The sequence below is a fragment of the Betta splendens genome, chromosome 19 (genome assembly GCF_900634795.4).
Source record: "Betta splendens chromosome 19, fBetSpl5.4, whole genome shotgun sequence".
Classification (NCBI taxonomy): domain Eukaryota; kingdom Metazoa; phylum Chordata; class Actinopteri; order Anabantiformes; family Osphronemidae; genus Betta; species Betta splendens.
This window is the reverse complement of record NC_040898.2, coordinates 12,489,723-12,517,686: the sequence shown is the minus strand read 5'-3', so window position 1 is coordinate 12,517,686 and position 27,964 is coordinate 12,489,723. Positions and strand designations below refer to the sequence as shown.

The following is a 27,964-nucleotide window of genomic DNA, read 5'->3' as shown; positions in this document are numbered from 1 at the left end:
GTGGAACAGAGCCAGTACATGTGTGGACCCTGCCTTCAGTGGCGTTAACCCCGGACCTCCCCTTCCACAGATACCCGCCAGGTGTGGTGGGAGTGGCTCCGGGCGGCATCCCGGGGGCGTTAGAGGGAATGGTGCCGGGTGGGGTGCCCATCGCCCACACCCTGCCCTCCGGTACACACCCCTCCCAGGCCCCGTCGCCCAACCAGCCCTCGAAACACGGCGAGACCAGAGAGCACCTCACCGAGCAATAGCAGCAGAAGGGACACAGACGGTAACACCTCAACACTCAGAACCGACCTGAAACCACAAAGCAACCGATCAACTGGGACCAAGAGACAGTGAAACAAACACCACGGGCGGCTGTCTGGCAAAGCAGTCAGCAACTGGGAACAGAAGAGTTCCAGGGAATTTGTACTTTCGGCGTTTTAGTTTTTATTGTCTCTTTGGGTTCAGTACCAACTTTACTCTTTGATGATTCTTTTTTTGGTTTGTGTTTCTCTGGGACATGCCTATGATTGTGGACACAGAGTCCAGTGATTTTAGTGCTCCAGGATTCCCCACTGAGACTCTAACCCGCTTCCCCGGCCCAGCAGAGCTCATGGGAACTGTAGGCCCACAAGTCAACACAATGGGAGAACAAGGAAATAAAAAAAGAAAAACTCTGGCATCTTGTGCTACTGGACCTTATCCCGCCCTGAACCACCACCCATCCTCATCTCCAGCGCTCCTTACTAATGTGTGTTGTTTAGACTCCTCCTTAAGCCTCACAAGAGAATTATTTTTCTTTCAAATCTTCAGTGTGAATGACTAAAAGTGAATTACCTATATATATTTATCATTTGTCAAACAAAGGAAAATTTTGCTCTTCAGTTATCCTATAGTGGGTTTTAACCCTTTCCTACAAATAATGCACACGACAGCTGCAGTTGCAGGTTTCCACCACTTGAGGGCACTTCTACACAGCGTGAGAGGTTCCTTCTCCACCTGTGAGCATCAAGATCTCAACTCGCTCCAAAGCATTAACACTACACACTGTAGTCAGAGTTTGACAGGACATCGATTTCATTTCGCTTTTTGTTTAACGTCGGTGGTGATGTGTCACGTGACGAGGACGCAGCGTTCAATAAGCAGAAGCACGTCGTGTGGCTGAATCCCATTTTATCAGTGCACTGACTGAGACAGCCTGCCTTCTTCTTTGAGCACATTTCACCGTCCGTAAAGAGGAAAGGGTTAAAGCAAACGTAATTTCTTAATGACTCAGGAAAACACTTTTTTGCAGATTATTCTTTATTCCCAGAATTTTGTCTTTGAGGAAAAAAAGGTAAGATCAATCTAGTTAGTCTGGATATTTTATCTCCTCCCTCATCCTCTTCCATTGTGGTATTTTTATATACAAGGCATCCCATGTTTTTGGTGTTGAACAGTTTTGAGAGTCCTGTTAGATTTGTATTGCCTAGTTAAATGTTCCTATAACCATAGTCCTATGTGATCCACCCGCTATCTTCAACCCTTCTTCAATTTTATTTGTTCTATTGAAGGCCAGGTTCTTTGGGGCATCTTGTACTCTGTAAGAGCAATAGCAGAAACTCCTTAGTGTCCCGACAATAGCAGAAGAGGCAGCCAGCAGTATGTTTTTGTTTTTAGTGTGAGTATTTGTATTTGTTTCTTGTATAAGGTGAACATTTAGCATTCAGTGCAGTTCAAATAAAAAGATTTGATTCTGAGAAGGAGCCGCCTGTACACACTGCTTGATTGGGTCATTTGGACTAAAACGGAAGCTACATCAGCTACAGCAAGGAAACTGACGAAAGAAAAGATGCACACGCCTACGAGGGTGCAAGTGAGTCAAATTTAATATTAATGCACTCCAGAGAAAGAGGCAGAGTGTTTGGTTCTTTTCCCCACCAGCATCAGCACCACCCTCTCTTAAAAAAAAAAAAAATGAACATGATCGACTAAGTCGCACATAAAAATGTCAGTAAACTTGTACGTCGTGTTTCCCCTCCCCTCACAGAATGTAGGTTTATCTGTGCAAAATAAAATACTTCAAGACTGAAAAGGATCAAACAGAACACAGATTAAAACTGGGGACAAAACAAAGTCAAGCCGCTGTGCTAACTCTCCTAACGAATAAATAAATCCAACATCAGGGTCTGCAGAGGGAGAATGGGGCGCTTTAAACCTTAACACACAACAATTAGCATCTTCTGACAGGCAATTCTGTAAATTAAATTTCTCACTTAGTGCAGCGTTGGGATTTCCTTAAATACAGTATATGTTCTTATACGTCCTACTACTACTCTCGTGAGGAGAGATTTACTTTAATGAGCAGAGAAACTGGAACTAAATGGACATTATGTGCTTTCATAGGAGCAGTAATCAGGGTTCTGTTTCTTGGTGCTGGTACTTTTTTTTTTATCTATTACAGGGATCACAGAACACATGCATTGTTACAAGTAAAGACGTAGCATGTTGGAGAAAGAAAAACAGAAATGTAAATAGCAAGGTAATCTCTCAGAGCCTAAAGTGTCCAACCTCACGCTACAAGCTCTCCTTCGTCTTTACCCTCTCTCTCTCTCTCTCACTCGTCTTCGTCGTCCTCTTCCTCGCCGTCAGAGAGAGAGGCACAGGGGCGGATCTGGCGGTATCTGTCCAACCACTTCTCCACCATCTGGGTGACCAGGGGGTGGTTACGGCGGCGAGAGCTCTTCTGCATGGCTGCCAGCATGCCTCCGTCTGTCACGCAGCAGTCCAGCCATTCCCTGAGCAGCTTCTCCTGCTGCTCCTCGTTGCCCATCTGAGTTGAAAACAGACGTGCCATTAAGGAGCAAGCTACAGCATCGCTGCCGCGTAAAGCTGGAAGACAACTCTAAGAGTCATTACTGTGGTTAAATGGGCTCAATATACAAATAAGCTGCCATGTTTTTCACCTGCAAATCCAGTTTTGTGCTTATTTTCACGTTAAATGACGACGCGGGAGCAGCTTCAGCTCGGCCCCTACCTCTTGTGCAGACAGGAAGTGGATGTGCAGCAGTTTCCTCTCGCTGTCGACCAGCGGCAGGAACGTGACCGTGACGTCGTCGTCGGTGTTGAGGTTGGCTCCAGCGCCGCGATTGTCGTAGCCGTCGTTCTCCATGGCCACCAAGGCTGAGAAGTGGCCCCGCGTGTAACCCAGGGCGATGGGGCTCTTCCAGCAGAAGCTCTGCTCCCACAGCAGAGGCAGATACACGCCTAAAAGCACGCACACACGCACGCAGAGCGAGTCAGACCAGATGGAAGCTACTGCACGGGCCGGGCCGGCGCCACCTGGAAGGAGAACGGGCCCCGCGGCGCTACACTCAAATTACACTGTGTGTGAAAGTCAGCCGGGGCCAAGCGCCATCTCAAATGTGACCCGACATCAGAAGCCAGTGCGTTTCAGCTGACTGGAAACAACTGGGCCATTGTGAGCGAAGAGCGGCAAACACACAGCTACAACTGTTTGAACATACCAACATTTAACTGAATACGCTCACCTTGAAAACGAGTGTATCCTAACGTTTCACCACGGAAACTTTTGTAGTATTTCACTCCGTAGACGATGATCGGCCTGCGAAGAATGTGCGCGAGAACAAAGATGTGGGTTTGCTCCAGGCTGGCCCCAGGCTGAGTGGAGACAGATCAAGAAACAAACAGTTAGAACATATCACACAGTAGCTGTAAAGCGTGTACTACGACTATAAATAGTGAAGCGGGCTGAGGCGGCGTGTCCCTGGAACACTGAACGTCTCCATGCCACCCGCTCTCCGCTCCTCAGTTCCCAGGTTCAGTCTGAATAAGCAGAAAGGCGATTACGTAACCGCTCTTAAATCTACGGCTACAATGACATTTCATGTACCACAGCACTTAAGGGGTGGAATATATTAAGGCTCATCTTATCCTCTGGATCTCGTTTCTCAGCCAAAGCCTCAGACTTATGGTATCACATGGTCGCTGTTGCTGTTTGTTTACACTGCCGATGGAGTGGCTCTAAATACATGTAATCCCAAGGTCACGTGTTGGGAAAGAGTGCTGCTTCAGCAGGCGTGGCAGCCAATCAGAGGGGCTGCCCGCTGATCTACAGCTCCATCTTATGGGGCTCGGTCTTAGCTTATGTCCATTCACTTCAGTGCAGTTCACTTTTTATCTAATTAATACACTCTTTTGTAAAAAGCAAGAATAATCATAATCACCTGGCTCGCTAAAGACAAGATGAAAGCCCAGTCCTCCTGCCACTGCTCCTCTCTCAGGGAGAAATGCAAACCGAAGCTCTGTGAATACCACGATTCCCACTCCTTCCAGCGCGTATAGAACCTAGAAAAGCACATTATTCACTTTCAGATCAACAGGTTACGCCAGCTTTGCTTTACGTCGGCTCCATTTAAATTCACCAACTCACCAGTGGGAGCAATCATGCAAACTGTCATGGAGGGTCTTGCGGAGGACAGAGTCCTTGTCGTAGATGCCCCAGGTGGCCTGTAGGACGGAGTCCAACAGACAGTCTCCAGCGGTGCGGTTCCACAAGGCGTACAGACGGCTGTCCAGACGTGTGCCCAGTTCCAGAGACCAGTTGATGACGGGGGATTCCTCTTCTAGCTCTATCAGGATGAAGAGATGCAGGGTAAAATGTATTAAAAAAACATCAATTGTTTTCCTAAGTTCTGCAACATCATCAAATGGTGACTAATAAAAAGTTCAAATCCCATCTACTCTATAACCCTGTTTCATGGAGGGCCGTGTCTTTTGTTAAGTGTGTGGGAGGAAAACCAGTGAGCTCAGTTAACCTAATGACAGAGCAGTCAAAGGATGAATCGGGAGCTGGTGAGTTGAGCGGCAAAGAGCGAGCAACGTTGATCTATTTTAAATGCAGCGAGGCTCGAATGTGAATCACAGAATCTACAACCCATCGTGTCTCCATTCAACTCCAGTCACGTGCTCAGACAGCAGTCATGCATGAATACCTTTTTGCACGTCTCGATCCAAGACGTCATCGAACAGTTTTTCTTGGACAGCGGGCGGCAAGTCTTCGATATCTGCAAAGACACACAGGAATTCTATTATGTAGTCGCGCTCATTATGACCTAATGGACGCAGAAGCTCCACAGTAACAAGACAGAGGGGACGTTCTTTGCTAATGCATTCGCTGGCTGACATTTTGTCAATGACACACTGTAAACACAAGCTCTGTACAGCATGTTGTGTTTGTGTGTATTGAACTGTGTGCACACAAAAGCCAGAACACTGATGGTGATTCTCTGGCTCAACAGAAAGGCACTGGCTTTGTCTGAAGAGTGAGAGAGTGGCAGAAGCAGAGAGAGAGCCCTGCAGCTGGCCCCGGGCCAAATGTAGACTGACGGAAGACTCGGCTCCAACACACACAAATAAATAAAAAACATCTAATCTATTCTCAAAGCCTGCATAATCTTTCATCCCAGCGGTGCTGCCGCTCTCCATACAACTGGTGCTTTTCAAAAGCAAAGTGCAAGTCAGTTGTGTTAAGACATGAGCGCACAGGGACAGAACCCTGAGCTGCTAAAAGCTGCTGAGTCCAGAAAGGGCTGGGAAACAATTCAAGAACAATAAAAGTCTGCACTTATATACAATTTAAAACTGAACGCAAGCCTTTTTTGTAGACAGAAACATGATGAGTACCTGCAGGCAGCGTGAAGGTGACCAGGTCAGTGAGGAAGTAGCAGGCAAAGTCCCCTTTGCGTTGATGTAGCGAAGCTGCGATCTCCCTCCGGATCTGCTCCGTCAGCTCAGGACACACCATGGAGGGGATGCACTTAGCTGCCTGCTGATTCACCTTAAAGACATGCCCCCAGGCCCGTCAGTGTTTGCACCCGCGCTCTACTGAACGGGCGTAACTACACAGTGAGGTAATCCGCCTCATCTGGTTTCACAGTGCAGGCTCCTGTGACTTCTCTAATCATCGCTTGCCCTCCTTGCTAGGACATCAGCTCTGTGGCACTGCGTTCATTAGGAAGCAGTAACAGGACTGAAGCCAGGCTAATCCTCCACCTAATCCTCCAAGTGCATTGCTGCTGTAATTACAGGCATCTGCCATATCATCTAATATTTGAAAAAGGACAATTTTAGACAGTTGCAGTTGAAAAGGTGAGAGTTGCATCACAATCACACAAATGTTCTGGCGCCTTTGGAATAGATGCTACACCAACAAATGCACAGCGAGGTGGATAACAGAAACCAAAGCTGAGCGTGCGCTCACCTCTGTTAGCAGGATGGCTAGCATGTCCTGCCTCTGGAAGCGAATAGCCAGGTGGACCAGGGTGAAGCCCACGTCAAAAGCCGAGGACCGGTTGAGGAGCTGCACCTCGTCGGCCGTGAGCTGCCGGGCGATGTCGCCCCCGGACGACTTGTAGGCCTCCACCGCCGTCAGGTCGCCCTCCACCACGCCTGCAGCAGGAAGGAGGAAAGGTCAGGAGGTAGGAAACAAGTGTTTGCGCAGAGACGCAGAAATGGATCAAAGCCTCGTTTCACTGCTGTCGGCGCTTTTCCAGGAATTCTTGAGCACGGGCGTTCAAATTTAGACGCCGGTGACACATGCATGTACATTGTTTACAGCGTATGTTTGAACAACAGTCTGTTTTGTTTGGCTTGTTCCTCAGCATTCAACAGCTGTCACGACTTACTGACCTGTACACAAGTACAATTAGACCATGAGACTAAATATTAAAAACATACCATAGGAAAATTAAACCCTTCATTCATGTAGATTTGAATTCACAAGCAGTTGTTTCAGACCTAAACTATCCAGTGAACCTGATATGTTAAATGTTACATACAAGCGGTTCATGTACAAAGACACAGGAATCCTTTTAAAACAGGCCTAGGCTTTGTGAACGGATTATACCGGCTGCTGGAGCGGCTCCAACCCATGTACTGGCTCTAAATCAAAGCTAGTTGTAGCAGCTCAAATGTATCTACGAACCCGTGCGAGTCCAAGCTAATTCACGTCACAGAAAATGGCGTTCAACGAGAAGAAACAAGTTGAATGCAAAAGGAAAGAGCAACGGGAGACGTCCTGTTCTTGACGTCAGTCCTCAGTTCAAATGACCTCTAGATGCAGCCGCTCGGCGTGAGAACAGATCTGGCTGTGTGGAGCCGCTACAGAGCAGAACAGACGGCGCAGTGTGGCCCGTAACGCAGAGCCGGGTCGGACGCCCATTACTTCGGCCAAAGTGCAACCCAACATCTGAGCGCTGCAACGATCGGCTATGGTGGAGCCACTGTAACGTGCCCAACATTCCTCACTCCTTCAAACGTGCTGGGAGGTGCTCTGCTACAAGTAGCCATAAACACATGTCCAGCATTTTTGGTGGCGCTCTCAAAGTACCACACCATACAAACAACAGAGACGCTGGAGGCTTTCTTAAAGCCTGATCAACATGCAGTGTTGAATGGTTTGGGCGACAAACGTCACTTATAAAAAAAAAAAAAAAAAGTGAACTGTCTCCAGTTGAATCCTTTCATGATGATTCAACGCTCTTATTTTGACAGTCAGAAATCCTAGAGTTCATCCTTAATTATGACTTTACCGTCATTCATTTTGTAAATTGCAGGTTTTGTGCCGCAGTTGAGCCACAACAGGCTACTGTTTGTTTACCAACTAGAAATCCATCTGTTTTAATACGAGTGGGAAAAGCAGCACAGTTGTTTCCAGCGCATAAAAACAGAAACAGTAATATTCCAAAATCTCATGGCTCACACACATTGTACACATTACTAAACTATAAACACTTCATTTTTGCTTAAACTAATATTATAAACACAACTGCATAACTTAGTTTGAATCTTTAGGAAAAACAAAAGAATGATATTACACAAACAAAGCCCATTTCCTTTAGTGGGGAAGTATAATCAAAGGAAACATCCGATTCTGGCTCAAATAAAGAGCTCTGAAAAAACATTCGACTAGTAACTGGAGGAAACAGTTGTGAGGCCCGAGGAAGTGCTTGGCTTGGCCATAATGCTAAACTCAGGCACTTCCTCCATCAACAAACAATCTAAGGAGCTCAACTGTAGCACATTCAGCATAACAGTAGCACAAGGAGCAGAATGAAAGAGCAGTAGGTGGGGACAACAGCTCCACCGTGACCTAGGGGTGATGTTTTCAATTCCTTAACGGCGAACTGAGAGGGCAGTCGGTGCAAAGTTCACGAAGACGCCGAGCATGTGCTGCCGCCAGGCTTTCAGCCGCCTTTGTTGACTGGTGTTCGTGTCTTGTCGAGGCTATTTTTGCCTGCTAGGCGCCCCTGCACAGCACATAAGCGCCACTGTTTATATGGCGTGCTGGCCGCGAGCCAGGACAGTCTCCGGTCCGCGGCCTGTGGTGCCCAGACGGGCCATTCATCCCCACCGGCTGGTAAGCGATCACACCCTCTCTCCGTGTTTCAGAGCCTCTCACAGAAGCAGCTGATGGGTTCAGTGGTGAGTTGGATCAAACTCCCACTAGTCATTTAAACATCTTCATTACGCTGCCAATCAGCAGCACTTCAACCACATGGACAAAACATAATAACACAAATCTGGAAGTGAAATCATTCCTTCAGAGCTGAGCCAGTTTTCTAAGAAATGTTTAAGCATATAGACATTTTGTCATTCATTAGTAAATCACATTGATCATTAATTTGCAACCTTGAGCTTCCCCCCATCTGCGCAGAAATAAAGCAGAACTAAGCAGAAAGTAAATGTTTCTCAATGGGACAAACATAATTCTGCCTCTATCTGGTCGGCCTCACAAAAACAGCTGTTTTAACGTAGATTAGAACAGGATTATTGCGTCTTTGTACCAGAGGTCGATTTAGGGGACCCATAACTTGTCCATGTTTAACAGTGAAAAACACACCTGCTTCATAGAGCAAAGGAATAAAATAAAAACTCACCGGCACAAGCATTGAGGAACAGCCAGTCTGTCTTCCTCATTCTGTTCCTGATCTGCTTCAGTTTCTTGAAGTCAACCTCTTGCTCCTCTTTGCTGCTCATGGCTCCAGCTGCAAGCTCTATCCTCTGGAAGTCCCTTTGGACAGCGTCTTCCTTCTTGGCCATAGGAGGGGACCTCCTTTGGCTTCCACTGCAACCTCCCCTCCACCGAGACCTGTCTTGCTCATTGATGATGGATGATGGTTCTGCAGACTCCGCCAGCTCTATGGTTTCCTGGTTGTTGGGCCTCGGGCTGTCACACACCACACACTTCTTAGTCTTGGGCCAGTTCTGGTAAGCGCATGCTGTACATGTCCAGTGCTGCTGGTGCATGTTCAGTCTGTTTCTGTCGTTGTACTCCTCACAGGTGTCCACGGGAGAGTGGAGGGCTGGTCGAAAACCTGCGTTGGACCCCGACGTGTGGGGGGATTCAGTCGGGCTGCTGGTCCTCGGGCGCTGACACAGACACTGTGTGCAGCGGATGGCCCGGGGCCAGTTCAGGTATGTGCACATCTGGCACGACCACTTGCTGGCGATCTCCGCCATGCTGGCTGACCTCACTCTAGGCCTAGCGCTGGAGTCAGGGCAGATAAGGAGGCTGCTGCCACTCTCAGTTCTGGGGGGGTCCCACTTCAAACCGGAATCCCTATCGGGGCTGATCTTGTAAGGTTCCTCCGTGATGATGGGTCCTCTTGATCTCTGTGCACGGCACATTGTGCATTTGAGTGCAGATGGCCAGTTTTCATAGGTGCAGTAGTCACAGGCCCATTTTATCTTCGGTTCAGTCATTGTGAATCACTTTTTTTTGTCTGTGGCAACAAATCCAGTCAGAGGTTAGTCATGGTAGACACATGATCGACCATCTGGAAATAAACAATTGTGACGCAACAGTGTTGATCCCAAAGTTAATAGCAAATCAATCTAACAATTAATGTGCGTTCCAGTAATTTGTTAACTTCTACGCTTCTGCTCAGACATCGTTAAATTCTCCAGCAACATGAGATTATAAAATGATAAGCGGAATTAATTTGCCGGCCTGAGTTCATAATAAGAGGCAGACTTTTTTTATTGTGTTAGCTAGTGTTCACTCGCTAGCTAGCAAGCTAACAGCCTAGCACACATTCCTAGCGTGGATATCAACACGGACAGGAGATTTCCATTTTTTAAAACGCGTCAGTTAAACAGTACACTATTCGGAATGCTTAAAGAAAAATATGTCACACTCTCACCGTCTGGCGACTGAGCTCGTTTGTCAAGTGCTGGTGAAAACCACAACAAACCCTTCGCGTCCAGCCCCCTCCTCCTGCGCTATCAAGCCGTTGCCCAGTGCGAGTTTTTCCGACTCCTTTAAGCGCTCACATGTTTACCTTTATGGACACACTAACCTCTCGCTGAACAACCCGCACCTTGGAAAACGCGGTGCGCTCCTCAAATCATGGCACGAATCCGCGACACTCCATGGTTTACATTGCCTCCCTGTTGTTTAATGGCGGCGACAGCGAGACAAATGAGTAGCAGTGCCAAAATAAACGCTAGCCTGCTACGTCACCAATCATCTGGCGCAACGCTAAACGTGATTGGCCGACGGGAAAGCACTGCGATGCCTTCGCGTGCGTCGGAAATGTTACAAATCTGCTGTGAAGTGCAATAAGGAACTTTAAAACGGTAAATGATTATTTATTATTTAATATCAATTTCGTGCGCACATAACGATAGAAGAATGATTTATATATTTCTTCTGTTGTTGTAACATAACGTACGTTTTTCTTCCTATAATAATAATTAATGTTATAAGTCACAGGTTAGTTCAGTATTTTTGTATTTTACCCATTAAATGATAAACATATAGATTATACATATATGTAATAAATAAACGTAATGTATAATATTAACTATGCAGATTGTGACTTTTCAAAGACACGCCCCCTTTCAAACGTCACACGCGAAACATGGCAGCTTACTTGAGCCGGTTACACCACATCTCGCTCCACGTTTCTAACGCGGACAAACTGGCAAAAACCCTCGTGGACAAATTCAGGTTCAATTTGTTCGCCACGCGGCTGAGCGGCCGGTCGAGGCAGCTGGCTTTCAGGAAAGGGGCCGCCGTCTTCGTCGTGAACGAGAGGCCGAACCAGGGCGGAGTGGAGCCGCAGGACATCACAGGCGAGTGGGCGCAGGATCCACGGAGGGTGCGCGTGAGGAGCAGCCAGTGTAACGCGACGAGGTGCCTTTACGATGTCAGTCCACACAATGCAGTGGACACAGTGAGTAACGTGTGCTTCGAGGTGGAGGATGTGGAAAGGTCATTCAGGGCACTGAGCCACCTGGGCTGCAGGTTCCTGGTGCCCCCCACCACGGTTGAGGACGAGGGCGGTCCGGTCACCTACTCAGTGCTGAAGTCTATCGTGGGAAACGTGTGCCACACGCTCATCGATAAGACCAAGTACGAGGGCGAGTTCCTGCCTGGGTTTGACGTCCGTGTCCCGGACGGCGGCTCGGGAGATGAGGACCCGTCGTGTCCCATCACACACTTTGATCACATCACTTACGCCTGTCCCAGGAAAGCGACCCACCGGGCCATGAGCTGGTACCAGGAGCTCTTTGGTTTCCGGCGGTTTCTCATCGACAGGTGAGGCGCGTGACGCGGTCCTCCTCTTGTGTGTCATATTCCTGTAACCGACGGGCGACGGTCTGTTGTTCCGAGCAGCAGTGACGACGTGGACGAAGGTTTCGTCATAAACCAGGAGGGCATCGGCCTGCGTCTCACCGCCATGGAGTACTGGAAGTGCAGCGAGGCAGGCGTTCTTCTTCCCTCCGCGGACGAGAGAGAACCCGACTGCAAGTTCGTCATTGCAGAGTCACTGCCCAAACAAGGTGACGGCGACAGCGGGATCTCTGTCGTACCAGTGATGCAGTTATTAAAGTAAACGTTGACATGTTTCAGGCAGAAATCAGGTGGACACCTTCTTGGAGCAGCACCGGTCGCCAGGAATCCAGCACATCGGGCTGTACACGAAAAACATCGTTTCTACCGCACACGCCATGGCTGAAGCTGGGGTGCAGTTTTTCTCCCCTCCGCCTGCTTATTACACGGAGGTGTGACTCCGCAGACCTGCACCGTTTACTGCGATGCAAATGTGTGCTGTTCTGGCTTCACGTGTCCTGTTGTGGCAGGTGGGAAAACAGCAGGAAATGGAGGAGGCAGGACACAACCCCCAGATGCTGGCGCAGCACGGCATTCTGCTGGACACGGACCTGCACCGGGGGCCTCTCTCGCCGGCAGCGTCGGGCGAGCGCAGACGGTGAGGTGCAAATCGCAGTCCGAGGACCGCGTCGGAACCCGCGTCAGATCGGCGCAGATGACGCGAGTTTGCCCTCGTCTGTTTTCCAGATACCTCCTGCAGGTGTTCACCAAGCCCATCTTTGCAGAGGACACGTTCTTCCTGGAGCTGATCGAGAGGAAAGGGGCCACGGGCTTTGGCGAGGGGAACATCAAGGCGCTGTGGAGGTCGGTGCAGGCGTACATGGAGAATGAGACGGGGGACTCTAAAGAAGGAGCCCCGGGAATGCTGCAAACTGCCCAGTAGGAGTAACTGCCCTGAATTTAAATATAAAAAGGTACAATCATTATGAATAGAGGAAAACTCTGTTCTTTTAAAGGGAGTTTAGTGGCTACATCCATCCATCATCTGAACAGGGTGCTGCAGTCCATCCTTCAACATTCACACTCACACCTACAGGCAATTTAAACTCCACTTACATGTGCAGCTGCTAACAAATTATTGGTTATACACTGTATTAATATTTAACTTTGAACATAATGTACTGTAGGGATGGAATGTACAAAACTGCCCTGTGACCAAAGTGGTGTGGAAACAGGTGTCGCAGCCTATATGTGAAGTGTAAAATAAAAAAAACACAGTGAAACAGTTTTGTTTTTCCTTGCGTCAAAGTAAGTGAGTCCAGAGCAACGGCTCCTCCATAAATCTGCTGCTCAGGGTGGACAAGTAATCAATTGCTGTCAGCAAAATATGTGTGTGTTTTCCTGAGTATGAGTGTGGGTCAAAGTGCAGCTCTCCTGAAACCTCTCAGTAAACACAACCAGTGGTCTGTGATTCTTTGAGTCTCTTGAAGAAATGTTATGGCTCCTCTGTTAGATTTCAGAACGAAATGAACATTATACAATTTTAGAGTCATTCCAGACACAGATTTCAGAATTAAACTTTTTGTGACAGTTAAATCCAAACATTACTGAAGACACTTTGTAATGAACCGTTACTACAAAAACAGCTGCAACTATTTCAGATGCTGTGGAGGTTTTAGAGTTGTGCCAGTTTTGATTAACTCGGCTATAAACATTAAATTGAGAATTAGTGGACAGAAGAGAAAACAGTGAAATTTAAATGGGAGTTTCATAGAAGCCATGTGCTCCTTTTATATCCTGACTAGTTCCACTGAGTAACATCTGAGAATAATTTCAACCACAGAACCGGATCAGAACAATCTAGTTAAACTTGCATGTACTTCTGCACTTTGACAAATGGTGTCAGTGTTCTTCTTTTACAGAAACGTCAGAGTTGGATGATTGAATCATTTACTGTATTTGAGGTGTAAATGTGTTAACTATAGGAAAGACAAACAAAACAAGCTCGTGTGGAATAGGTGGAGACTTATTTCAGTTTGAGAAGCATTTTCTTGCATAATGAACAAAGTTAAATGTTTTACAGCACGCTTAAAAGAGTCACAAACAAACAAAAAATCTAGGTTACATATAATAGTAAATATTGTTCAGGACAGAGAGGATTAAGCCTTCATTAAAGTTGCGAAGCGATGGCTCCTGTAACAGGAGCACTTCAGCCATCTGTCTGCAGTCAGTGTGAAACACAGATGGTATACAGCATTCTTCATGGGGTCTCGGTTCTGGGAGTTGGAAGCCTACTTCCTATTTACTGTCAACCATATGCTAACTACAGTCACATTAAAAAACAGAAACCCGGTGCAGAACTCTCAGATCCAGGCATAATATTCATTAAACATATAGTTTATGCATTGTAGCTACTGTAAATTCTGGATGATTGGTGAATAGTGCCCCCTGTGGTCTTGACAGTTGTAACACAGTAATAAACTTGTTGAATGAGACTCCTGTGCTACAGTTGCTTTCTTCATAGGTTTTGTAAAGCATTGCTGTACTATTATTAGTACATCCTTCGCCACCTTCTTGGCTCTAGACGTCTAGGTGAAAACAATTAGACAGTAATGTACAAAGTGGAGGAGACAAATCCTTCGCGGGCTTTAACACAAAAGGCAGACAGACCGAAGTGTGGAGGACAATTTGACAGTCTAGTGGAGGTCGGAGGCTCACAACAGATGTTAGCCCTTGATTAACAATAGTGAGCCTCAGCTCCCCACCCATCTGAGGCCCAGTGCGTTAACTTCATCCCCCACAATATGAAGGAACTTACTGTACATAATACGATGTGATGGCGACAATAAAAACCTTTGTGAATCAGCATAACAAAACCTGACTTTTAAGTGTTTCTTAAATTATTATAATTTCCCATGAAACACAAATCACAGTGTGTTTATTTTCAAAAAGGGCTGATTAATTGTTTTTTATGTTACACCTATTTAATAATTTGTGTAAAAACTGCTAGTTAACGAACATCTTGCATGCTGATCTAAGGTTTAATAAAGGAGCACGTCTGTTTCTAATGACTTCATTTATTTGCGGCTAACTCTTTTTATGAAGGGGAATTAACGACGTGTTAAGAGCGCACATGTGTGTGTCTCTCTCGTAATCCGGCTCTTGAGGACGCACACAGTTGCCGGGTTATCGAGTTACACCACCTCCACCTGAGAAAGTACCTTCTCTATTGCGCACAGCTCAAAACTGAGATTACTTTTCATTATTGCAGGCTGGGCCGAACCACTAGTTTAAGGCGCGGGGGTGTCACGCTGCGTTAAAAACGCTCACAGAGACAAATAACTGAGTGTCCGCAGTTAGAATGATCAGATTAATTAAAAAGGCGTTTACACATATGTTCATACGTAATATAAATGAATCCAGGTTAAACGGGTTGATTTGTAGGAAAAGCTTCCAGACCCCCCCCCCCCCGCTAAAGGTGGTAGGTGGTACCGTCCATGGACGTTGTCACAGGCTCCGAGCGTGCGGCGCTGGACGGAGTCGGGCCAGTGTTGTAGTCTGCGGGAGCCGCCTGGAGTCGGACGCCGCGTGGAACCGCTCGCCCCGCATCGTGCCCCGCGCCGTGTTCCGCCTGTTTGCCGCGAGCGACCGCACCATGGTCCGGCGACACTGAGCGGCCGCCCGGCGCCGTGGGACGTCGACGCGACGCTGGTACGGGCCAGTGGGCGATTCACGCACGAAGTTGGGAGGTGAAGTTAGTGCGGGTCGTGATGTGTGATGTGTGATGCTGGCGTGCGTGGAACGCGTGCGACTGGCGTGAACGGCGATGCGCTCGGCTCCGCATTTGAATCCGGGGCGACGCGTTTTAAAAGTTCTCTCCTTTCAGGAAACTGAACGTCGCACCGGTTTGCTAGCTTAGCAACTTTGTCCCGTGTGTATTGGCTTAAATAGCTGGACTCCTCTTTTATCTTGTTTTGATTATGAAGTCAGCTGATCTTTATAGAAACGAGCGTCCAATAGGTTATTTAAAAGTATATATATTCTAATATGTGGAAGAAAAACAAGTGTCAGCGTTTCGATGTGACGCTCATTATTATTATGTGTTTAAATATGCACAGGTGATTTCGTGCGAGTGTCATTGATATTTCGAGGCCGCATCAGCGTGTTAGACTTCTGATAGTAACTTGATCACATTAGCGTTATTACAGTGTAATGACGTCAATCGACAGGCCCGTGTTGTGTGCGGACACTGGGATCTTTATGATGAAAAGCGTGGCGTGAAGTGTTGATCGTGTAATCTGGGCCTTTCTCACACCGTCTGGTCGCCCCTCACACACACACACACACACACACACACACACACACACACACACACACACACACACACACACACACACACACACACACTTAATCCAAGTGCTTAAAGGGATCATAAACACAGGAGTGTATTAAAAGTTGACTTCCATGATTGTAACTGCTGAGCTTCATAAGTGGCTTGAAAGTGACAAGTTTAAAAAAACAGAGTGTCCCTGTTGAAGTTCGGATGCGTCGCTCGTACTTCTCATATTTTATCCTGAGCCGTTCACCGCTCTCTCTCAGGTTCAGAATCCTGTTTGCTCTGTAGCCTGTGTGTAACATTCTGTGGGCTCCCGTCACACCGATTCCTTTGCCAAACTCATTTCCCTTTCATGAGGGATTTTGGAAAAGGGGGTCTGAGGGACTGTTTGTGCCGGTTACTTGGGCGAGCTCGGTTTTCACAGCCTTTTCTTCTGAAACTGAGACGCATCCACCTGGAGGGTTGGCAAGTTCATCTGGGGGAAAAAAAAAGCTAAATGCTTTTAGCTCAAGTACGAAGTCAAGCTGCATATCAGGGGTTTCCTGGTGCATGACACTGAAAATATTGAGACTCCAGCTTTTATGACACTGCTCACCCTTTCCTGCCTTCCTCATACTGGGTGAATATTCCATCCATTTATAAATTTGATTTCAGGTTAATTGGACTCCTGTCACCGATTGTGCTTTATTTGCACACTTTAACATCACCCTGCAGTCAAAGCAAGAGGAGTCTGATGCAAAGAGGACAGCATTTCTCTCCAACTCAGACAAGTCTCAATTGGAGAGCTCAACAAAGCTGTTGTTCTGGACAAATGTATACAGTGCAAGTGATTATGTATGAGATCATTAAACAGCAGGCGCGCTTTAAAACCTAGGCCTCCTTGGCTGCCATGCATAGCCATGCTGAGCCTTTGTGTTTATGGTAAGTGGGCAGCTGCATGCCTGTGAGACCTTGGCTGTACCCCAGGCCCTCGACTGAACCTGATAACTATTGAAGCCCCCCCAGCCATGCTCATTTCTGACTATTCACTCAGGCTTTAAACGTCGAGTGTGCCTCCTGTTTGACATCGCCTCATTTCTGAGAACACGGGGACAGCTGTGGGCTGGTCTGCACCCCACAATGCGGTTCATGCATCTCTTTTCAGCCGTTAAGCCGTGGAAAACTCGGTGGCACCTGCCTTCGGTGCCACCAGCACAAAACCGGCGGCGCTTCTGATATTACATTTTCGTGAAAAGCAGAAACGCTCGTCATCCGGGTGTCCGTTTTTCACCTTCGTTGTGCAGCTGTCCTGTTTTATGACAGGATCTGTCAACGCGGCAACCACCGGGACATGATAAACCGCTCCAGTCCAAATATGGCTGGGTTAAAGCAGCATATTTTCCTGGAGCGATCCGAGGAGCGAAGCTGCAACTTTACCCAGCATTCTTTTCACAAGCGGCACAGACGAAAAGCAGCACAAATCCCTCAGTGGGGTTTCACATCGGCCCGTCTCAGGTGCACAGCACACGAGTCCCACTTTCCTGGAGCTGTTCGAAGGCTGCGAATGCAGGATGTCTTGTCATAGGTTTTGTATCACTTCACACTTTAAAGCGCTATACTGTGTTTTCCACCAGCTGTCTAAGTGCTATACAATGGAATAGCATTAACTCTAATTGTCAGTCAGACACAAAGCTGCCAAATCCTTATGTAACGTTGATCTAACCCCAAGGATTACAGCCTGACTAATGTATGGAGAAGCAGCTCTCAGTGGGAAACCGACATGTCGGGGAGCACTTTAGATGCTTATTGTAAGCTGGGTCTGCAGTCTGGTCGCTTTGGCCTTAAATGAAGAGCGTTAAAGGCGCCGTGTGGCACCGCCGTGTGATCATGCACCGAGTAGGAACTCAACAGCAGGACTCGGCGCTGCGGTTTCCTCTCTCGTCCTATCTAGCTCTCATTTAGGGTGCGCGATAGGCTTCGTGCAGCTTCAGTGATGGTTGAAATGTAACCACAAAGGAAGCGCGGGGACCCATCGGCTTGTCCAAACGCAGCCATGCTGCTGAGGAAGGCTGCTGTCAGTGCAGACTGTGCAGTCACCCGGTCGCCCGCCTGCATGCGAGCGATGGAGCGCGTCCTGCAACGTTATTCCCCTTCTGAGAAATTAGACCTCTCGCGTGTCACGCTGGCTGCTGCTCCAACCCAGATAAAGCGCTATCGAGCTGCAGAAACGCAGAGACTCCCACTGATTCCAGATAATGGCGACATCACGATAGAGGCGATGAGGGGAGTGGAGCCCTCGAGCAGCAGTACGACGTAGGCGCATCGGGTGCAGCCGCGAGGCCGCGGCTTCGTCGGTTTGACCGCAGAAGTAAAAAGTGAGCCGTCACACGTCTGGACGGGCTTCAGAGGCCGCGGGGCAAGGTCACGCTTTTATAATAGTGCATTCGACTTGTGTCGCCGCGCTGAAGAATGTTTATAATTACGTCATAAACCTCGCCCCTCAGATTCGTGGGGATGGAAACGTAATGACGAGCATGAGAAAGACGATGAATGGTCCCAGTTCCCTGCAGCCAAACGCATTGGACGCCGTTTACAGGGTGAAGTCCAACATGGCAGGCTGCAGGCAGAGAAAACCTCCTTTTTGTTTGGCTAAACACTCAGTTAAACACTAAGTTGTCCCAGCTGATGGCCACAAACAGAATAAGCCGCCCTGAGCCAGTGCAGCGCTGATTAGCCTCTTCTGCTAAAGCAAAGCTGCCACTCATCCCGCAGCCACGTTGAGCTCCTCGCTAGAAGCATCTTCGCGTGGAAGTCGTTTTCCCGGCGTGAGCGGCGGCCGTAACAGAGATCACGTGTTGGATGCGGACGCCCCCTGCGGTGTCGGCTCCCTCGGGGTCTCGTGACGCCGTCCTCCCTCCCGACACCCGCCAGCTCTGATGTCGCCGCCTTCGTTTCCCACGCTATCGCATCGCTTTCACAGTGTGCTCTTTTGTTTCACGTCCACCGTTTCTGTCCGTTTCTCTGTTTTTATCACTCTGCCCGCAGTTGTTCTGTCATTCAGAAGGACACTCTGACCTTCGAGGCACCACACAACTATCGCATGACCGCTGCTCCTTGCTTCAGCGCCCTACCTGATGTGGTGTCAAGTGGAACTGATCTGGGCGCACCGGAGTCTCATGCCATGATTACACAGATTTACATCTGTGGCTAATCAGCTGTTCTACTGTAATCATGGTGCAGCACTAATGTGAAAAGAGCTGTTTTGATAACCGCAAGGTCAGCTATTCCCAGACAGCCCCTGAGGATTCAATTACACAACTCTGACTTTGCGCCGCTCCAGTGTGGAGCACTTTGAGAAAGCTTGCTCTGTCCGTCGGCCGATGATCTTTTACGCAGACGAGCAGGAGACAAACTGGGTGTAGGGTTCCACCTTCAGTGACCCGCTGGAGAGACCACGTGGAAGTGAAAACGCATGTGGCGACGCCTCCAGCTCTGATCTTCAGCGACTCAGCTTTACTTTTATGATGATTATGTGAAGGGGAGGATTTGAGTGCCTGCTTTAGGGGGGGTCCAGGTTTGCTCTGCAGTAATGGTGCGTTTCAGGGCCGGCACCCGGGGGACCTGTTCTGCTCAGCGATCGTTCTCTGTTCATACGGTGAATAGAATGTCAGAAATGTACTGAATCCTAATCTTGTGCTCATCCTTGTGTGTCCACTCAGGACTGGGCCGAGGAGCGAAGCATTCCTGGAGGCGCTGACGGCTGCTGTCCTGAGCTTATGAGAGACCGCCCTGTTCGCACCGTGTCCGTCAAAATGGCCTCCGGCTCCCTTCGCCCCCAGTGGAACGCCCCAGGACGAGCATGTGCGCTGCCATGGTGATCATTTACAAGAAAACACTGGAAAAGAAGCGCGCTGATGATGTAACGAGTGCAGTTTTGGACTTGGTGAGAGGTTGTTTCTGCTTATGTAAACGTTTTTCCTCCCGTATGATATGTGTCGTTTTGTGTTTGTGCGCCTCAGCTGTGCCTGTCGGGAGGAGACGACGAGGTGTTGCTCTGAAACAGGACGCGGTTGCTAACTACTCATCACGGTGTTCCAGTTTTCTGGCTCCGAGTCGGAATGTGTTGGAAAATAACATGCTGCCACGTGCGTCGTTACCTAATTGGAGGAAATGAGGCCAAAATAATGTTTTGAACTGGAAACTGGAAATAAGGAATGTTTTTGTTACGATGATTGATAATTGCATCATATTAAGCGCTAACGATCCGCCCCAGGCTGCTCCTCATCATCATCTTCAGTCTAAATGACAAGAGTGTGTGTGTTAGCTGACTCATTTTAGTCCATGCACTAGAAACCTTCACTCTGCCAACTAAGAGTGGGAAAATTCCCCCACTAATGTGGACCTTGTTTGGCCTGTCAGCCACGTGAAATGAAGTCATCACACTCTGGCGCTGACTGTCGATCAGAAGCATTTATAGTGGAGCTCCCTCCGCTAATGGGCTGCGCTTCCAGCAGCTAATCTGATTTACAGCATATGTTTTTGGGACTGACGGCGTCTTTAAACTCACGGTTTCCGCCGATCTGACAATGAATCTGTCTTTCTGCAGTTCCAGGCACAGACCATGAGCCAAGGGACGGCACTTTTCTCCTGTGGACTCATGGGTAAGAGTCGGCCATAACTTTATACACAGCGTGATGTAGAGATAATCCATAAATAGGACAAAACTGTTTGTTATAGAAATAATTACTAGGTATGAGTGTAAATCAAACATGTATCATCATGTTCTGTAACTTCCTATGAATTATTTCTATTGGACCACAGTCTCAAAAGATGAATGAATGTGACCTAATGTACGTGTATCTGTTGAGTCTTAAGTCATCTGCACAGATCAAAACATGACAGCAGTTGGGAGGTTCGTCAGACTGTGACAGAAAGCACCATCACAACAGTCATTATTGAATCTGGTGGTTGGTCACACCTAAATATGTAAAACATGTCTGACAACTGTCACTGTCAAAACGCCTACGAATGACTGTTAGCTGCCCGTATTAGCGCTCATTCGCTACTGCAGTACTTGAGTGTGACAGTGGCCGCAGACGACACCTACGTCACCCGTAGGTGTTGATACGGGCCCTTTGTTTTTCATCCAGACCCTGTGCTGGAGATTTTATCTGTACTGACGAACAGACCTCTCGCATACCAGGAGTGGGCAGTGACCCGGCACTTGGGTGTCTGACTCAGAGCTGACTGTCCAGTCGCGTTGGCCGACCCGTTCAGCAGTCCAGTTTCTGTTGTGGCAGCGACAGGTGCTTTTCCCGGAACGGCAGCGCGTGCGCTGGCACAGAGCGCCTGATGCAGCGCTGCCGTATATCCCAGCGACAAACAAGGCCATAACCTTTAGTCCCGATGTTTATAGGGGGTTATTCACATTTTATCAAGCCTCCCTCCCGCAGGGATGACGGCCGATATGAGGTCAGTTACTCATTGAGCGCCGTTGCCTCTTGGTCGCGAGGCTGACGCGAAAGCAGAGCCTGAAGGACGGGATTTATTTTTAGGGCCAATTACACGAAGCACTGAGTAGTGTCAATACAAAGTGCGCAGGCTGGGAGAAGCATGCTGACCTAAACTGGAGCAGTGCCCTGGATGTCAGCCAGCGCTGAGGCTGCCAAACGTAACTCCTCATAATTAAAGGACCTCCGTTTAGTGATTTAAACCCTCGTATGAATTCGACATTAGGGGGGAAACGAGCCCTCGAGCAGCGGTGACATCACTGCTCATATAAAAAAACAAACTGTAGGGAGGATTCCATAAATGAGTATCAGGTGGTTAATTGGAATGAATGTGGTTCTTTGTTGCAGAGACGAGCCGGTGGTGTGAGGTGGGTCACAGCTGTGCCATTCAGCAGAGGCCAGTCGGGACGAGCCTGGAGAGCCTGTGGGACGTCCTGCCCGACGCGCACGAGAGCTCGTCCCACTGGGACTGGGACGTGGGCTCCACCTCCAGCACCATCACCAGCCTGCTGCAGGACCTCAGCCTGAAGGAGGCCGCGTCCCCTCACCCCGCCGCGCCCCCCAGCAAGCGCCAGTGCCGCTCCCTGTCCTGCTCGGACGAGCTGGGCGGCTGCCGCTCCGCCTGGCGCCCCCAGGGCTCCCGCGTGTGGACGGCGGTGGAGAAGAGGCGGTGCCACAGCGGCGGCAGCGTCCAGCGCGGCGGCGGCGGCGGGAGCGGGCAGCTCGGCTTCCCCGCCATGCAGCGCAGCTCCAGCTTCAGCCTGCCCGCCCCCTCGGACGCCTTGGAGCTGCCCTGCTTCACCAAGTGCCCCCCGTCGGCCTTCACCGGTCGGACGGCCTCCTCCTCCAGCTCGCTGCAGCCCCTCTACCTCTCCCATGAACAGATATCCCTGGCGGAGCCCGGCAGAGCATCCCCGCCCAGCTCGCCCGACTCCACGCCGGAGCTGGAGCGGCGCGGCGGGCAGGGCGGCCTCGCCCGCAGCCGCTCGCAGCCCTGCGTCCTCAACGACAAGAAGATCGGCGTGAAGCGCAGGCGACCGGCCGAGTCGCACAAACCGAGGCCGTCGCTGGATCTGGCGAAGATGACCCAGGTTGGTTCTCAAAAACGTCACTCAAACGCACCACAGGACAGGAGACGCAGCACGGCCATTTTAATGTGCCACTGAGCAGAGATGAGTAATAAAACCCATCTTCAACAATAAAAAAAACAAGCATTTACCGCTTTGCCTGAGAAGTACACACACTTCACCTGCCGATTCATAAGCTCAGAGCTGGACCTCCTGAGGAAGTCACACAGAGTTCAGCACTGTCTCAACAACAACTCTGCTGTGACACGACCACTAACCCTCCAGAGAGATGAGGTGAGGAGAAATGAGAGGTGACAATGTTTTCACAGAAGCGTCACGGCCTAAGAGTGTTAACACTGACTCTGATGTGGTCAACTCTAGGTGAAGAAGCCCTTAATTGCATTAAATCAGCTCACAATTTTTCAATTCTACTGGGATTTCCTGTGAAGATTCAGGATATCCTGTTTACAAAAGGTCATTTACTGTACGATGACGGCGGAGGCTCCCATCAAGGACTTCACCCCCATCAGAAATCACCTGGCCAGAGTGGGCTCTGATCCACACAGTGGCTTAGTTTACACGGGGGGGAACGGCTGCCGCTCTGTGAATGTCAGGAAGTGGAGCAGCTGTGGAAGAGGTTATAGATCGTGGCACAGGGGAGATGCGTGTTGGCTAAAGAGCTATTGATTTCTGTAAATTCAGCTCAGGGGGTGGATCGCTGCCACAGCTAGGCTTCATGAGCTATTGATCAGCCAAGGTCAGAAGGGGAGGCTTTCTGCTCGCACCTCTTTTTTCAGCCTTCCTTATCAATTTGTTGCCCAAGTGCCGATGCAGAAGGCCGTTATGTCACCCTGACCTGATAGTGACAAATGCTCCCACTTGACCAGAGCCAAGAAAAACAGCAGGGTGCCTTTTGATCTAGGCTTCACTTTCTCATGCCACAGACACACACTGGCCACTTTATTACTGTGGGTCCACCTGTCCAATTCAATCCAATCCAAGACTGGTGTACCTAATAAAGTTATTGAGGACAAGTTACTGAATCATAAACTTCTAGATTAATCATTCAATTAGCTGCAGCTGTACTTCGTATTCCTGGCTCCACAACAGTCCCGCACTTGTTGAAGTATTACATGAGCGCAGGCGTCTTTACAGAAGCCCTCTTCTGCCGCGTCCTTCTGGCCTCGCACTGCAGCGCTCAGGCGCGACACAGCTGTCCCGCTTTCTACACATTAACTGTACAGATTGGATAAGCCTCTGTCCTAAAGGTTGCTCCTCCAGTGTCCACAGCTGTCCCGGGACTTGTGGACTTGCCTGAGGACGTCTGTAGGTTTCCCACATGTATGCATTCATTGTGCAGTTGGCAGTGAAAGGCCGACGTGCCTGACGCCGCCTCCTGCGTATCAGGCCATTTGCTGGATTCTGTTGTATCTCGCATTGCACAGCCTCATTCATAGCAGGTCAGGCTAAACTTTTACTCTTCAAATCCAATTAAATTATATTGTCCCAGTGTTCAGCTCAGTGACTCTCTCATATTTTATCAGTACAGTAGAGGGGTTGTTTTCATAACATGGCTGAATGCCTTTAGTGTTTTTATGTCCTAGTTTGGGCATTTTATAGTCTGAGACCAAGTGAAATGTGAGGATTATACCAAATTCATTATGACATGACTTATTTGTTTGTGTGTTTCCTTTTAAACGTACAGTTTTATGATTCTAAAACCTCCCTGTTCTTTCACAGAAACTTCAGAATTTCCACAGCCTTAGCTGTCCTGGAGTCTCAGGCGAAGACAGCTGCGAGTCGGGCCAGGCCCTCCCCACCCTCAGCAGCGACGCTCAAAGCGACGCGGACGACGCGTGTGCAGACGAACTCCGCCCGGAGGACCAACAGCCCGAGACCAAACCGGGCGAGATCGCCAGGAACTTGTCAGCACAACCCACCATCCAGGAGGTGAACTGGACGTCCAACGGCAAAGACGCCGAGCACCTGTGGGCGGAGCTGTGCAGCATGAGGAAGGATGTGTATCAGCTCGGAGGCGAGCTCGACATTGAGCAAATTGAGAGGAACTGAACTGCGCTGCTTTCCTCCCAGGGGATGCTGATCTAGGAGGCTGAAAGCTTATAGCCAGGTGGCGCAGTAAAAGTCTTAAGGACAAAGCAGGTTGGAGGTTAATGCACCAGGTGATGCTTTTCCTCAAGGAGAAGGGTTTTCAGACTAAACACCACTTTTGGGGACATTATAGAGGCTACTCTCTCCCATGTGGTGTCTCACAAGGAAGAACCAAGGACGTATTCAGGCGGAAAGTCGCCTGATAAACATAGAATTTCTATTTTGATGTTGGAGAATGGTGTCTTGAACATTTTTCTGTAACCCCGACTACCTTCATTGTACTGCATATGGAGAGGATTCACAGCAGGTTTGTAAAAATTCTCTGCAGTAGAAAAGGTTCCCCTCGTGTGTAGCAGTAGCATAAGGGTAGATGATGGACAGAAATGAAGACCGCCTTGAGAGTTGACGCTGGTAAAACCTTGTTTCACTTTCAACAAGCACACGCACACACGCACCCCCCGTGACAACAACAAAGAGCGTAACTCTTTACACGCTTCTCTCAGATCTCGGCTCCTGTTTGTGCGACAGAAACTTTGATGCTAATAGCGTTAATCTTTCTTTTTTCTTTTTACAATTTGTAACTACAAAGTTATGTAAGATGCGGAACATATTTCTGTACAAATAAACACAGATTTAAATGTGTAGTTTGCAATAGCATTATTATCTCGCTGAAGAAATGTGCATACTACATCATGCAAGCTAGTTCTGCACAAGGCAAAGATGATGATTACACAACCCCCCCCCCCTTCTGCTGCATCGACGCTCACCCACTTTTTCACCTACAACTCTATTGTGTATAACGTCTCAGCCGGTGCAGCAACAGGGGGCCTGCTCTGCTGTGAATCAGCCCGACTGACGTCTCCCAGTAGTTAACAAGCTTTAAGACTCTGTGAGACCAACAGTACAACTAGACACATGTTAATCTATTGATTGGCAGTTGTGGATCTGGGTCACTGAAGCTACTGACACACCCTCTCTAAATTAGGCTCTGATTAAAAAAAAAAAAAAAGTTTTGTTTTTTTAATTCGGGGACTTCTTCAGGACTACTACTTATATTGGACTATTTTTACACTTCACAGAGTTGCTACTTTGCAAAGAATCCTCCACTGACGTTATTAACAGAGGACGTGCATTAACAGCAGCATCATTGTTGGAGACGCCTTTAATGCAACAATGCAGACGGGCCCAATTAGGTAGCAGGAAAAGACAATCACGACCCTGGTAGTTGTACCACTGATGAGCCTGTGTTTGTGTGCTGAAGCAGGGAGTGAGTAGGGAGGACGCCAGGCAGCAGTGGGAAGTCTGCTGCTTTCTTTTTTTTTTTTGATGGCTGGTAGAGCGATGGAGCGGCGGTTCACCCTGGAGACCTTCCTCCCTCCCCGCGCCGGGAAACAAAAGGGGCTTTTTCTCTGAGGAGCACAGTGACGTGGGAGGCGGCTTTCAATGTGGGCCATGTGTCAGGGTTGCTGCCGCTCTGTTTGTCTGCTTCCCCTCCCCAGCTCTGGTGCCTGCGCAGACCTCCAGCAGTACAGCGTTAACGGTTTGATCTCCCGCTCGGCTACGGCTTCGTGCCACTTCTGCAGGTCTGTTCAGACTTGCTGCGACGCATGACGCTCTACCAAAGCGCAAAGTCATTAAACGCTGGCTTAGTAATTTGAAGATCGCTTGAAATTCTATACTCCAGGCTCAAATACCACACAAGGCATAACTGTGGGATTAAAGAGGGCTTCGAGGCTGATTCATACTCCTCTAATGCATTGAATTATACTGTTACATGGGAACCTACATGGAAGTCATATTTACACTGTCACAGAGTCTCTGTTAACTGGTTTTCTGATTAATGAATCAAGAAGGAAATGAGTAAACAGAGCCCTTGTAAACATGCTGAGCAGCAGACTGGCACACTGAAGGCCTCTGGCCTTTAATCAGTGGAGTGACAGAAGTGAAAGGGGGCTGTGTTCTGGGAGAAGATAGGAGGACAACAGGAGGGGTGCACAGTGCAAATGGTCTGCACTGCACTTGTCCACAACCCCCACCAGCAATGACACAGCAGGGTGGTGGTGTTGAACTGTCACCAGAGGTTAGGCACGCTCTCATCTGCAAACGAGGACTCGTATCGCACCTCGTTTGGACACCAGATGTCTCATGCTAGATGCAGCTGTTTAAGCTTCATAAATAGTAACACATTTGGATGGTGATGTATGACAAGGTTGTTTTAATGATTTTTCTGTTGCTCTAAATGTTGCTCTATCTGCCTGTAGTTGAAGTAACGACAGTGTGCAGCGTTTGACTAAATGAGGTTTGGAGCAAAGCCCCAATTTGCAACTTCAAAGCGGTTGGGTTAGAATGAACTTGCAAAAACTTAGCAGCTGAGCAAGTGATGCACAAACGCTAAATGAAATGCACACTTCTGCACTGTGGCAGCAGAACGTTATTTCAGCAGGTATACGCAGAGCTGAATCTTACCCACACGGCTTGATTCAAGACCAAACCACAAACTGTGTGTGAGGTACGACTTGGTGTTTAATGTCGTCTGAGCTGTAACACGGTGCGCCCACACTGAAGCGACATATGAAGGTCACACAAGGCTTTTTAAGGAAAACAGGTGAAGACCGGGTGAAGACCCGGTCTGAACCCTTGTCGTCAGACACCCGGTCGCTTTGACGGGGCCGTCCCGGACAGAGACAGAGTTTCACACTGAGGTCAGCTGTTGGTCTTCGAACTTTATGCAGATCAAGACAGTTAGTTTACACTGCATGGTGACTGGCGTGCAACCCGCTGCCCCGATTGTATGCATGCACTCACTGGGGTGACGTCACAGGGTCGTGCTTTGTGTCTGAGGAGCCAAGCCGCTGAGGTTTTTAGTGGACAGTAGAGCAGGGGTCGTGTCCCTGGAGGGGCCTGTGACGGCTGTGACCATGTCAGAGGAATACAAAGTGCTCTGTGTATGAACGGAGACGCCTGTAAAGGCTTTGAGGGAGGAATGAGGGTGGGGTTGGGGGGAGCCAGGAAAGGGAGAAAACTCGGGCCTTGGCGCCAAACCCAACGAGCTCTGAGGTTTCAGAGCTGTACCAACGAATGCTGTTGGCACAGCTGCCCACAAGGGAAAAAGAGTGATGAAATGTAGGGAAACCATGTTGGCTTGGCCATTAGACGCAAGAGGCCTCCACATGGACTAATGCCCCACTAACTGAAGGGAGGGGACAAATAGCTCGCTGCTGTCAAAACAATCGTGTGTTTCCATCGGGGGATAGCGGTGGGTCGGGAGCCGCAGGTGCGCGACGGCGTCCGATCAGCTGACCCGCCGTTTCCTGCCGAACAGGAAAGAGACGAGAGTTCAAGGCAACACACACACACA

At 48.8% G+C, this 27,964-nt stretch overlaps 4 protein-coding genes across 17 annotated transcripts in view; 3 read left to right on the top strand and 1 right to left on the bottom strand.

Annotated features, from left to right (window-relative positions):
• Positions 1 to 1,730, top strand: part of LOC114845909 (C-terminal-binding protein 2) — a 64,330-nt gene extending 62,600 nt beyond the window's left edge. For 9 of the 10 annotated variants that reach the window (XM_029134491.3, XM_029134492.3, XM_029134493.3 and 6 more), the window contains one exon: positions 71 to 1,730. In XM_029134491.3, coding sequence (XP_028990324.1) covers positions 71 to 251 — 181 coding nt within the window. In that variant the 3' untranslated portion in view covers positions 252 to 1,730. The remainder of the gene's footprint in view (positions 1 to 70) is intronic. The other variant, XM_055504469.1, reaches the window with a different exon arrangement.
• Positions 1,731 to 1,830: 100 nt separating this feature from the next.
• On the bottom strand, positions 1,831 to 10,497 carry zranb1a (zinc finger, RAN-binding domain containing 1a). Of its 3 annotated transcripts, none has more exons than XM_029134487.3 (10): positions 10,368 to 10,497; positions 8,925 to 9,770; positions 6,248 to 6,435; positions 5,671 to 5,824; positions 4,980 to 5,051; positions 4,418 to 4,616; positions 4,212 to 4,332; positions 3,516 to 3,645; positions 3,002 to 3,231; positions 1,831 to 2,797 (listed from the first exon to the last, which is right to left on the bottom strand). In XM_029134487.3, exons 2-10 carry the CDS (start codon positions 9,748 to 9,750, stop codon positions 2,582 to 2,584), a joined length of 2,136 nt encoding a protein of 711 aa, XP_028990320.1. In that variant the 5' UTR covers positions 9,751 to 9,770; positions 10,368 to 10,497; the 3' UTR covers positions 1,831 to 2,581. The 3 variants fall into 3 exon arrangements, with proteins under 3 accessions (XP_028990320.1, XP_028990319.1, XP_028990316.1); XM_029134486.3 differs by having other exon boundaries at positions 10,347 to 10,486; XM_029134483.3 differs by having other exon boundaries at positions 10,191 to 10,453.
• A 218-nt stretch (positions 10,498 to 10,715) lies between these two features.
• Positions 10,716 to 12,890, top strand: hpdl (4-hydroxyphenylpyruvate dioxygenase-like). Of its 2 annotated transcripts, none has more exons than XM_029134497.3 (5): positions 10,716 to 11,590; positions 11,669 to 11,835; positions 11,906 to 12,057; positions 12,136 to 12,263; positions 12,391 to 12,890. In XM_029134497.3, the coding sequence occupies exons 1-5, from the start codon at positions 10,911 to 10,913 to the stop codon at positions 12,494 to 12,496; spliced, it is 1,233 nt and encodes a 410-aa protein (XP_028990330.1). In that variant the 5' UTR covers positions 10,716 to 10,910; the 3' UTR covers positions 12,497 to 12,890. The 2 variants fall into 2 exon arrangements, with proteins under 2 accessions (XP_028990330.1, XP_028990329.1); XM_029134496.3 differs by having other exon boundaries at positions 12,353 to 12,890.
• A 2,221-nt stretch (positions 12,891 to 15,111) lies between these two features.
• Positions 15,112 to 25,250, top strand: fam53b (family with sequence similarity 53 member B). Of its 2 annotated transcripts, none has more exons than XM_029134500.3 (5): positions 15,112 to 15,316; positions 19,640 to 19,863; positions 20,527 to 20,581; positions 21,779 to 22,521; positions 24,238 to 25,250. In XM_029134500.3, the coding sequence occupies exons 2-5, from the start codon at positions 19,780 to 19,782 to the stop codon at positions 24,565 to 24,567; spliced, it is 1,212 nt and encodes a 403-aa protein (XP_028990333.1). In that variant the 5' UTR covers positions 15,112 to 15,316; positions 19,640 to 19,779; the 3' UTR covers positions 24,568 to 25,250. The 2 variants fall into 2 exon arrangements, with proteins under 2 accessions (XP_028990333.1, XP_028990331.1); XM_029134498.3 differs by having other exon boundaries at positions 15,112 to 15,354.
• Positions 25,251 to 27,964: the final 2,714 nt, after the last annotated feature.